The 13,164-nt window shown below is 34.1% G+C and overlaps 1 protein-coding gene across 5 annotated transcripts in view; it reads right to left on the bottom strand.

The window, feature by feature from the left end:
* Nucleotides 1–12,417, bottom strand: part of LOC123552317 (neurogenic locus notch homolog protein 1-like) — a 73,406-nt gene extending 60,989 nt beyond the window's left edge. For 4 of the 5 annotated variants that reach the window (XM_053541825.1, XM_053541827.1, XM_053541826.1 and 1 more), the window contains exons 1-6: nt 12,160–12,417; nt 11,175–11,303; nt 5,006–5,179; nt 2,045–2,176; nt 1,437–1,550; nt 951–1,064 (exon numbers count right to left, since the gene is read on the bottom strand). In XM_053541825.1, coding sequence (XP_053397800.1) covers nt 951–1,064; nt 1,437–1,550; nt 2,045–2,176; nt 5,006–5,179; nt 11,175–11,303; nt 12,160–12,232 — 736 coding nt within the window. In that variant the 5' untranslated portion in view covers nt 12,233–12,417. The remainder of the gene's footprint in view (nt 1–950; nt 1,065–1,436; nt 1,551–2,044; nt 2,177–5,005; nt 5,180–11,174; nt 11,304–12,159) is intronic. The other variant, XM_053541828.1, reaches the window with a different exon arrangement.
* Between the last annotated feature and the right edge of the window lie 747 nt (nt 12,418–13,164).

Here is a 13,164-nt window from a genome sequence, read left to right as displayed (position 1 = left end):
ATTTATGTCTTAGATAATCTTAAAACAGTTTCTAAATTCCAGCAATACACCCAGTGATAAAGAGTAAAGATATAGTAAAAGTACTGAAACCATCAATGCAGTCCGGTCAGCTTCAGTCTGACAAGGATCTTGGACTATCTGTCAACATTTAAGTTCCACCAGTACATCTAATTTCACAGCCAGCGGATGTATATACTGACAGCATCAATGCAGACAGTTCCATTCTAACACGGATCTAGAGGCAGAATCACTTGCTCCCAGCAGGCTAAAGGTTAAACTTACAAATCCTGTTAATTCAGTTGGAAGTGATATACGATGTTTCAGTAAACATTTACAGCTTTCAGCTTGATAGATAGAAAAATTAGTATAGAATGTTTTGTGGCATTTTAAATTGACGGTCTACTGCAGGAAAAAAAACGAAACGTCATATGATAGTGGGTTGAATTCATAGTCTATTGTGAATATAAATTTCAATCACAAGTGGGTGGGCCGGTGGTCTAGTGGTAAAACGCTTGACTGCCAATCCAAAAACGCTTGACTGCCAATCCAGAGGTCCGGGGTTCGAATCCCGGTCCAGGAACTGGTAATTTCTGAGATGCTCTTGAGTGTCTCCCACCTGACTAAGAGGCCTGTACTGGTACTTCCCAGGAAAGACGGCTTCGCGTGTATCGGTGCTATACACCAGACACGTTAAAGAACCAGACTGTCTATTCGCAAAGGGCTATGCTAAGTTAGCCGGGCAGGTCTGTATCTCTCTCTGTTCTCTCTGTCTGTTCTGGGGGTTTTATCACACTTTGTCCCCATGGTCAGATCGCTCTGTGTTTGTACTAGTAGAGGATGAATTTTGCGCCCTGTGTGGCTGCGTTTGCTATATGTAAAGCGCGCTATATAAAATCTGGTATGATAATAATAATAATAATGACAAGTCAAGGTGCCAAGATAGCACTTACTGTTTTCACAGTCATTTCCATCAAAACCAGCCACACATGCACAGGTGTAACTGTTGATCCCATCTGTACAGGTCCCTCCATTCTGGCACGGGTTCCCAGCACACTCGTTAATATCTGAAACAAAACATGAAACGTCGTAAATTACTTATCGTAATTAAATACATGTATTTAAAACGAGACATAATATGTTCCTCTATAAAGTGCTTTCATTTTTACGTTATCACATGACCCGCTTTCTTGTATAGAAGACATAAAGCTATATTATACAAGGTCTTTGCTCCTATACCGTGTCTGAAATAAGTCCTGGAAGGGTATCTAGGGTCATCATCAACATCAAATTCTGTAACATTTCAATGATATAAAGTGGGTTGACTTTAAACTAAAACAAATCATGTCTATCCTCGGTTGGAGATTTGTTTTCATGGAATGAATTAGATACCTTGGTGTTTCAGTGTAAGATTAATTACTTAAGGTGAAAGTTCTTACCTGTCTCACAATTTGTGTCCATATAACCAGCAACACAGTTACAAGAGTAGGAGTTTAATGCATCCACACATGTACCTCCGTTTTCACACGGATTGGATGCGCATTCATCTATCTCTATAAAACAATATCAATTTTATTATGAATATTGTAATGTTGTTCATTTGTATTGCACTGTCTTCTACCTCTGTAAATACTAGTCATTTAAGAAAATTTGAAAGATGAGCACATAAATATAAACAGGTTGATTATTTAATATAAGTGATACAATAATTAATTCAGAAAGTATTAGCTATCAAGATCATAATAGGAACGGTATGTTCATTGTCATCAGTTATAAATAATAAACGCGTTGATATTAATCTGCTGAACTGCTATGTGTTCCTAAATGACTACTATATGAGTTTAAACGGAACACTATTGTTAACTTACTGAATTAAAAGAACACCTTATGACTAGCTGACGCTTTTAAGATGAACATGTTAATTTTTTCGCTTGTCAGTTTCAGGTTAACCTATAGAATATGTCGGTAGGCACTGACCTAACTATAAATGAATTGACAACTGAAAAAAACGTGCATCCAGAAAAGAGGAAGGAATTAAAATAATCACCTGTACATGCGTATCCAGTACCATCATCTTCGTAACCAGCTTGACATTCACATGTTGAGAATGCCAGACATTGCCCATTAACTATGTTATTACACTGAAATATGTTTGTTGCACAGGAATCGCCTAATTCAGCTGTAAGAGAAATAGGTTTGTAAAAGCTTTATTTCAGCTCAATCAGGGGCTCCTGCAAAGGTTGTCGATTTACAATCAGTTTTTCAGCTGACTTCAGTTAATGCGTTATCTTATAGCAGACTATTTGAACCATCGCCAGTGCAGTCATCATCATTTAACACTCTAAACTAGTTGTCCACAGTTTGACAGCTGCATCTGTGAGACTTTGGAAACACTGCTCTAAATTCACAAACAACCAATAATGTTTAAGACAGATAAGGAATTTGTTTGGATCATGCACGTTACCTTAGCTTCACGACCAAAGAGACCCTCAAATAAATTACAGTAATTAAACCTATATTAAGAAGAATCTTAACGCTATCCACCTAGTAACATAACCCTCACATTCCTTTTATGTCAGTTTGATATAACGGAAAGTCAGAGGAGGTAACTGGTAATTTAATAAGAAGAGGGTAAACAGTCCCTTTTTAAACAAAAAGGGACTGTTTACACTGTTCTTATTAAATCTTACCTCATTCTGAATTGTTTTCTTGAATGTTTTTAACAACATTATCAGTTCAGACATTATACATGAGAAAGCACCAGCGCCTCTTAGTCACAAACTTACAAACATAATATCATTTCTGTATTCATCTAGAGGCTCGGTTAAAGTGCCGTCTGTTTAAGCCCTGGCAAAATCCGTGTCAGTCAAGCAGACACATTTGAATAACATTAAGAAACTTCTGCGGTGAACCAACTAAGTGCAATTAAGCGGGATCATTTAAACAAAGAAGAGTGAAGTACGAAGGACAAGCACGACAAATTGGAAATTAAAGATTTCATAAAAAATTAATAATATAAAGTTAATACTTTATTGTCGGAAAAATAAACTTTGGCTGTTTTAATCGTTGTTTGAAAAATTAAGTTGTCCTTTGCTCTTTTGTTACAGGACTGCCTAATGTTTATTTCTGTAAATTACATATATACTAAGAAAAATATGTTTCTAATTTTCTTTACAGCCATCAGATAACCAAAATTCCAGCGGTAATAGTTGATTCTCGAAGATTATGCTTGTATGGTTGTACAACCAAAATAGTTCCAACCTTTTCTGTAACAAGATTTTCCGTGATTTTTATGTCCCGAAATCTCGTGTCCAAGTCCTCCTACACAATTAGCCTGATTTACTTCAAACTTTCACAGATGAACAAGCTTGTTGTGCAAATAACCATGAAGAAATGTTTATTTCTGTGATTATTTTTACTGCAGCTATGACCAATGGATAATTTTGCTATACAGAATATAGAGAAAAATCTTGTGTGACCAACTCTTCGAACACTACTGAAAGGACATGTTTGAAAGTTTCACAGATGAAGGACCTTCATGTAAAGATATATGAAGATGTCCAATCGCTAAGGTGACTATGTGAAGACTAGCTGATAAACGATGTAGAATGTCCTTTGTTAAAACGTTAGCTAGTGAGACAAAATATCTCATATATATTTTTTTTTTCTGGCTACCTTGCCTAAATGATTCGTGTAAATGATTTCAGTTAGGAGCTAAATAATTTCAGGTATTAGGCAAATCAATTAATATTTTAACCTAACAAAATTCAACTTCTGTAAATCAGCTCAAACTCCTATAGGCTGGAGATACTATACTTGACTGGTCTTTTTGTTGAAGTTCCCGTCAAACAATGTCTTTGAATCAACAACATACGAGTCCTATTGCATAGATATTCAGCCTATGTCCTCTTAACTGAAGCTGCAACTCAATAAGACTGCCATAACTCCGGGATACTCAGCGTTTTTATGCTATCACAAGTAGCATTCAACTACCGTATAGGTATAACCCCGATGCCTTGGCTGTACTTCGCCAAAGGCAATGAACCTCGTCTATACGCTGGAACTCTCCTACTTTCGCAAAAAATTTAATTTCAAAACCCTGTGTCTCTGCCTCAGCTTTCCGATGCTCAGCCTATATTTGATATCAACTAAAGCATTCAACTACCGTTAAGGTAAACTCATATGCGCTGGTTCAATAGCTCAAAACTTAGTTAAAATTCTGCATCTCTTCTTTAGTTTATGAAGGTGAAATATTTTCTGTTTAATAATTTATCCGCCCTGACAGCGTAGTTGCAATAACTTTCTCATCAAAGTACTGGGATAAGTTATTAGCTGAATCCCCGATGTGTCTTCATCAACTACTGGATAGAGAATGAATTATATTTTTTTTTGTTGGGTTTAACGTCGCACCGACTCAATTATAGGTCATATGGCGACTTTCCAGCTTTGATGGTGGAGGAAGACCCCAGGTGCTCCTCCGTGCATTATTTCATCACGAGCGGGCACCTGGGTAGAACCACCCACCTTCCGTAAGCCGGCTGGATGGCTTCCTCACATGAAAAATTCTACGCCCCGAGTGAGGCTCGAACCCACATCGATCAGGGGCAAGTGATTTTTAACCACTGGGCTACGTAGGCCCCACGAATGAATTATCTGTCATCCATCTATTTATTTATACCTTAGCAGAAGTGAGCTTTGGTTGGTGCTATTTATAGAACTTGTTTCTGATTGGTCCAAATACGTACATAGCATTTTACAATGAGTACTTGCTCTAACAAACAACTGGTTCCCTTTTACTATTGTATATAACATAATGTGTAATGCTGGGATCCAGCCATCACTGTAATTAACACAAATCGTCCATAAATAACCCAAATCCTATTATTTACTTTATTAACAGCAATTCAATTATAATTTTAGTTATGATGAATAAAAAACGAGTCAACCTCTATCTGCTTTTTTGTTTATTTAGTAATATCTTAAATGTACAAATTATTCTGACACCAACCTGGAACACATGTTGTTGCTGTATTATCCCAGCCAGTGCTATCTACACAAGTTGACGTGGCTGATCCAGAAAGCTTGTACATGCTGACACAACTGAATGTTGCAACACTACCAGCAACGGTACCTGCACTTGTATCTACTGCTCCATTGTCCGGTGCTGCCAAAGCGCCACATTCTGCAGAGTCATAATACAAAAACTGTACGATTTTACATTTAAGAATTGAGTAGCAGACATGAAAAACCATTATTGTCAAATATGTAAATGTTTACAGAATCCCATACCTTTCCACCCTTATCTCTCTTGGGAGTTACTTTACTACATATCCAATATTTCAAATCGAACGAAGGTAAAATATTTTAACCTGAAAATGTTTCGTAGTCATTGTTAAACAGCAGTTTTTCAATAAATTACATTACATAACATTTAGCATTTATAGATGGAACTATATAATACAAGCGGAATTTCATAAAGGTGGAGTTACATCTTGTGCGGTCCTTAGTCACGGAAGTAAAATTTCGCGCAGGCGCACTCTACATCAGGCTGTATTACAATAAATTACAATAAGACAAAGGAAAATAGATCTTAATCTGACAGAGCTTACAGCCTGTAGCAATTAGCTTACATGGTTATGATAATATAATTAAAATTAAAAGTTTAAGGATCATGTAAACACCTTTGAAACCACTCCTCGGGTAAATTTCCATTTTGGAAATCATATCTGGCAGTCCCGTAATTTTATTAACATATAAACACAGAACTGTTAAGAAGGGTTAAAAAAATGCTTTCTGTAAAGGTCACCTTGCTTGGTAACATGTATTTTGTCATAAATACAGCACATGTACTTCGATTGTCCACTTTCTATTTTGTAGAAAATATCAAACTTATTTTTCAAACATATTGTTTCTCTAAATCATTTTATATTGTGTGTCTAACATATTTACCTGTTTCTCCGGGAAATTAAAACTGTTTAACTGATCATTTTGACAGTTCTACTTTTACTTTCCTTCTGCAACTTTTGTATTTTTTTTTTACATGTACATTGTAACACTTTCAACTCCCGGTGTAACTGGATAAATATGTAAGACACACAATAATAATGAAGTAATGACAAAATACTTTTGAAAAAGAAGCTTGATATCTTCTTCAAAATAGAACATGAACAGTCAAAGTACATGTGATACAGGACAAAATGCGCTGTTCAATAACATATATATTGCGTGTAATGTCTTGCAATATTATATCTTCTATAATTATTGTCTATCTTTATATATTTGTTCAATGTCTTAAAATATTTATTGTAAAATAGAAATATGTTTTCAATGTTTTCATTTTTTTTCTATGTTTTGAAATAATAATTGTAAAACTAAAAAAACACTGCAATGCGACAAAATATTTATTCGATATTTTCAATTTATTTATTCGATCCTACAAAATATTTTTTTGCAAAATAAAAAAAATATTTTATGTATATCACAAAATATTTATTCTAAAATTTAATATTTTTTTTTTCAATCCTACAACATTTTTGTTCGATGCAACAGCAATATTTTTTTGTAAAACGTAAATATGTATTGTATCTGCTTGAAATATTCCTTGGAAAGAATTCTTAGTAAATTGCTATATTGCGGCATATCTGCGAAAAACTGTGGCGCATTTTATTAATATGCCCGTTTTAGAAAACATAGACGTATTAGCCTATGTGCTGGTGCGTGCGTCCGTCTGTTCGTCCTTCTGTCTGTCCATCCGTCATAATTTGCGTCCGAAGCATAACTTTAAAAACCATTGACTTTAAACTTGGCATATAGGTAGATGGCTATGAACCAATGTATACAGCACTGAAAGGTCAAGGTCAAAACTGACCGTCATATTTCGTGTCCGGAGCATAGCTAGGTATTGACTTCAAATTTGGCATGTTCTTTGGTGGCGATGATACACTATACAGAGCACTTAAACCGGCTCTGAAGATAAAAGATCAAGGTCACAAACTGAGCTTAAAGATGAAATTTGTAAGATTAATTTTTGTCCGGAAAAAGAACTTGTTAACCATTCAATGTATCGACTTCAAACTTTGGGCATGAGATGAAGTGCAGAGTGCTGAAACCAGGGTAGACAAGGTCACAGCAAGGTCAAATCTCCCCATCACAGTTCATGTCCAGAGCATATACATCCCCCGGACCACAAAAAAATCTTTATTTTCATTTACACCACCATCCCCATCTACATTGTACCATCACTCCCTGTCAAACCAATCCCACGCCCCAACAATTATTGTTTCTCTTTTTTGCCCCTTTTTCATTTAGCTTCTTGCCCTTTAGTATTATGTCACATCAAAACCCCAAACACTCCCGCACCCTGCATTTTCTATTTAGCTTCTAGCTCTTAAGTAAACTGTCTCCTGTCACCAGTACCGCACACACACACCCTTCTCCCCATCCCCTTTCAATCCCTCACATGCCCCGCCAAAAAACCTTTAGATATGTGTCTTTTTTTAATTTTGCTTCCCTCCTTAAGGTAATAAGATTTGACCGCATGACCGCAGAATAGGGCTGTCCACAAAATAGCAGTTTACCCAGAATTCTTTCGAACAAATATTTTAAGCAGATATAATGAATATTTGCGTTTTACACACAATTATTATCTTTGCATCAAATAAATTTTTTGTAAAATTGAACAAATAATTTGAAAACATTGAATAAATATTGTGTCAGATTGCATAATTTTTTTTTAATTTTACAATGAATATTTCAAAAGATAGAAAAATATATGAAACATTGAAAAAGAAAATTCTATTTTACAATCAATATTTTAAGACATTGAATGAATATATAAAGATACACAATAATTATAGAAGATATAATATTGCAACACATTACAGGCCATACATTTAACCTGTCTTGAAAGTTTCTTCTACTTATTACGAATAGTTTGGTATATAATATATGATAAACCAATGTATATGTGGCGTAAAAACTAAATCAAAAATTTACCAGAGGGGTGGTTTCAAAAGTCTTGACAAGAACCTTAATTAAAAGTAGCTGAAGTATGGATTTAAAGCAAAATAAAAAAACTAACGATTTTCGACGGGGTTTCAGATCTACTCATCTGATCTACCCCTCCCCCACACCAACACGTATACCTGTAAAGTCCCCAAAGTCCACCATTCTAAATTTAACATAGATGGACACAATCTCTCCTTTGATTTTTGTATCCAGTTAAACCCAAAAGGGAATCAATTCATTCCGTATTAAAAATGCGATTATTTTCATTGAAGGTTAATGATTTTGCGCATGGTACATTTCAGTTATATTAAGAATATGTAAAGGATCCAGAATATGAATATTAGAGATATATTAGGTGTTTCCCTAAAGTAAATAAATTCCAATTGTGATTTAAGTCTTTGATTTGATTTAGCATCGTTTTAAACGGAAATGTCTATTAAAGTTCCAAATGTTTTTTATATAGATTTTAACTAAAATTTTAGACATCGTTGGAAAGGTTTATTTTTTATTTACTAAACAGCTCCGCAACGTGATATATTAATCCGAGTATTTATTGTGGCATTGATGACCGAAGGACATTAAAGTAAGTCACATCAAAGACATCTTACATGCTTCAGCATGGCGTGTAATGTGTTACAATATTATATCTTCTATAATTATTGTCTATCTTTACATATTCAATGTCTTAAAATATTTATTGTAAAACAGAAATATGTTTTCAATGTTTTCATATTTTTTTTATGTTTTGAAATAATAATTGTAAAACTAAAAAGGTCAGCAATGCGACAAAATATTTATTCGATATTTCAATTTATTTTTTCGATCTTACAAAAAATTTTTTGCAAAATAAAAAAATATTTATTGTATATCACAAAATATTTATTCTCAAATTTAATATTTTTGTTAAATCCTACAAAATTTTTGTTCGACGCGACAGTAATAATTTTGTGTAAAACCTAAATATGTATTGTATCTGCTTAAAATATTTGTTCGAAAGAATTCTGGGTAAACTGCTATATTGCGGCCAATCTGCGGAAAACTGCGGCGCATTTTATTAATATGCCCGTTTTGGAAAAAACGGACGTATTAGCCTATGTGCTGGTGCGTGCGTACGTCTATTCGTCCGTCTGTCTGTCTGTCCGTCCGCCATAATTCGTGTCCGAAGCATAACTTTATAACCTTCGACTTTAAACTTGCCATATAGGTAGATGGCGATGAGACAATGTATAGAGCACTTCAATTGGCTCTTTAGGTGAAAGGTAAAGGTCACAAACTGAGTTAAAAGGTCAAAACTGACAATCATAATTCGTGTCCGGAGATAAGCTAAATAACCATGCTAGGTATTGACCTTGAATTTGGCATGTTCTTAGGCGGCGACGAGACAATATACAGAGCACTTAAACCGGCTCTGAAGATCAAGGTCACAAATTGAGCTTAAAGATGAAATAAGAAAACTTATTAACAATTCAAGGTATCGACTTCAAACTTGGGGTGTAGGTATGTGGTGATGAGACGGTGTGCAGAGTGCTGAAACCAGGATGGACAATGTCACAGCATGGCAAGGTCAAATATCTCCACACCATAGTCCATGTTCAGAGCATATACATCCCCCGGACCACAAAAAGCATCTTTATTTTAATTTACACCCCATCCCAATCAACATTGTACCATCACCCTCTGCCCAACCAACCCCACGACCCACCAATTATTTTTTCTCTTTTTTCCCTCCTTTTTCATTTCGCTTTTTGCCCTTTAGTATTATGTCACATCCAAACCCAAAACACCCCCGCACCCTGTATTTTTCATTTAGTTTCTAGCTCTTTAGTAAACTGTCTCCTGTCACCAGCACCGCACATACACATTCTTCTCCTCTCCCCCACCTAACCGCTCACATGACCCGCCAAAAATCTTTAGATATGTGTCTTCTTTAAATTTTGCATCCCTCCTCTAAAAAACCTTTCGGGCGTATATTGCCCCGCAAGGCGAAGCTGTTGTTTGGTATATTTCTGTTATCGATGATATGATCTATATCCTCTAGCGTTTTTTGTTTACTGATAAAATCAGTGATAATCATAAAGTACTTGACTTTGTAGTTGTTTTATCATCGAGGTAATAAGATTTGTCCGCATGACCGCAGAATAGGGATGTCCGCAAAATAGCAATTTACCCAGAATTCTTTCGATCATTTTTTTAAGCAGATAGAATGAATATTTACGTTTTAAACACAATCATTATCGTTGCATCGAGTAAAATTTTTGTAGGATTGAACAAATAATTTGAAAACATTGAATAAATATTGTGTCAGATTGCATTTTTTTTAGTTTTACAATAAATATTTCAAAAGATAGAAAAAATATATGAAACATTGGAAAAATATTTCTGTTTAACAATAAATATTTTAAGACATTGAATGAATATATAAAGGTACACAATAATTATAGAAGATATAATATTGCAACACATTACACGCCATACTTAAGTTACTTTTATGATTCGGTCAAATTAGATGATATCCTCAAAAATACGAGCAAGTCTAATGTTATGGTCATGATCACCAAGGTGACCTATGTTGGAATGCTTGTTCTTTTCTGACTAAAGTAAGAATAAAGACAGCTTCTCGGGTAAGATATTATTAATAACGTAAGTATCTATATCTATAATTAATGTATTTTGTATAAGTAATTATGTTATCAAAATCTTCTTTCATGACTGTGGCAAAACAATTCGTAATATAATGATGATTTTATGTAGGTTTACTTATTGTTGAACGATCCTTTTGTCACACGTAAAGAACGCATGCGCATTCAAATCAAAATATCTGGTAAAACATCAGGGTATCAAATAGCATCGTAAATCCGTCTGTTGTTGTGGTTTATGCTACTCTTGAAAAAAGTCTTTTTAAGCCGAAAGCGCTTGGGTTTATAATTAAACATTTTACACTGTTTGAACATATATTTTCTCATACTGTGTATTTCTATTTTTATGTGCTTGTATCTTTCTGGGATCCAGTGTTTTTGAAAGGCATTTCGATGATATTTTTTCTTTATTTTCTCAATTATACACACCCAAGTTATCAAAATTATTATATCAAAATATTAACATAAAGAACAAGCAAAAATGTAACATTTTAACGATATAAATCGAAATTAAAATAGTTTTTGTATTTTTACCGTATTCGCATGCTGTATTAGTAGTAGATGCTACATAGCCCGCTGGACACTCACATAACAGGGTTCCCAAATTACAGTACGAGTTTGGTAGGAAATTCGGGCAATTGGCTTGTGTGCCAGCAGTACAGCCTGAAATGACAAGCATATTAGATAAGATATTCAACATTGGCAATTTAAGCCCAAATCGTGTAATGAATAGTTTACACCGGAATACTAAAATTCATACATGTATGCATAACTTGAAAGTAGGAGTTTTTAAAGGGGCTTTCAGGGAACAGAAACTGCATCCATCTCCTAATGAAATAATCAGTTGCATGCAAGTTAAAACAAGGTGTTGCAATCTTAAAACTTAGTAACGATTTGTATAAGGGCTGATATTTTCGATTCAAAAGTCAGTTTGTTTGTTTATTTTGGGTTAAGTGCCATTTTTCACAATAAGATATGTATTACAGTTATGTTACGGCGGACAGTTGACCTAAGCAGTTTCTCTAACCAACCTTCCTTGATTCGGTACAGTACTTATTTGTTCTCGACGGGCAGTCAACCTGATCAGTGTTGCTGTAATCTGTACTTTTCTATTAAATCTATCACACAGTCTTGACAGGAATAAGTTAACCTAATCAGTTTTCCTAGATTTTATACAGAAGGCAGTTTTCCTTAATTTGAAACAGTACTGAGCTGTTCTCGACGGTCAGTTAACCAAATCAGTTTTCCTGAATTTTGTACGGTACTAATCTTTACAGTTACTTACTAGTTCTCCGCAAGTAACAGACAAATTTATTTTGATAACTGTAGGGGCAAGATAAAAAAAATGAGAAGAAGCTAATACAGGGACAGAGATCATTGTTCCAGTATTAAAGAAAAACAACATGAAATCTGTATCCCCCTCCCACAAAAGAGATAAAATTCGTTTTTATTTATTTCAATATAAACAAATACGTTTGGCATTAAAGAAGTCTTCACAAACTATAAAACCTTATTTTACCTGTCACTCCAATCTGTCCGTTAACTCCCACAATGCAACACCCAAGAATAAATAACAGAACAAATTTCTCCATTCTCTATTTTAATAGTTTAACCCAATTCCTTTCTTTCTTTTTCAACAAACAAATTTACATTCTGCTCTCTAGCTATAACAAAATTATAAGTACAAGATAATTTTTTATTACGAAAAATATTTCGAAAACTGAGACAAGAGAACTAGAACGGCTAAAATCCGACGTCGAAGTGGATGATAAATTTTCTGCGCCTAATATTGACGGCAGGTTAAATATTTCACACATCTTTCAGAAGTAAATTGTCATCAAAATACACAATCAATTGGCATAAAACAAAAAAGTCTAAAGAATTGTTAACTAAAGATGTCTACCTACTCTACGAAAAAACATCATATCTGATAGGCACGCTCAATTAACAATCTTGGCTGGCCATTGTTTAATTAAATAAACTTAAATGCCTTTTAAACCATTTAAACAATTTATCTGTGTTATCAAAAGCATGAAATAGTGTGTACATTAAATCCTAAACCCGACTTGAGACCTTTTTATATTTTTTATTATCATTAATTGGATCAAATTTATTATGAAGAACTGAATTGTGACATGACACAATTTTTATCAAATATCTCAAGTTTATTGTAAGCATTTTAACAGTATTCTACATGAACATGTATACCGTTAATACAGATGATTAGTAAATCAAGTATCACCATTTCGAAATATTACAATAAATATATTCTTTAATGATTACGATGAAACAAAGCATTGTCGGTTGCATTAAGAAAATAAATGTCAGATTGTCTATAATAAACGACAGTTAATCCATCTATACTAACTAATTATCTGTTGATTTCACAGATCTTATGTTTAAAAGATATTTATCACATGATTGACGTTGCGGGAGTGAAATAAAGCCAGTACTTAAAATTGATAATACACTACTGTAATAAATAAGCTTTGACGTCGACGTCGTTGAAAGTGTAGGAGACGTT

The sequence above is a fragment of the Mercenaria mercenaria genome, chromosome 4, assembly GCF_021730395.1.
Source record: "Mercenaria mercenaria strain notata chromosome 4, MADL_Memer_1, whole genome shotgun sequence".
NCBI classification, from domain to species: domain Eukaryota; kingdom Metazoa; phylum Mollusca; class Bivalvia; order Venerida; family Veneridae; genus Mercenaria; species Mercenaria mercenaria.
This window is presented reverse-complemented; position numbering and strand designations above follow the sequence as displayed.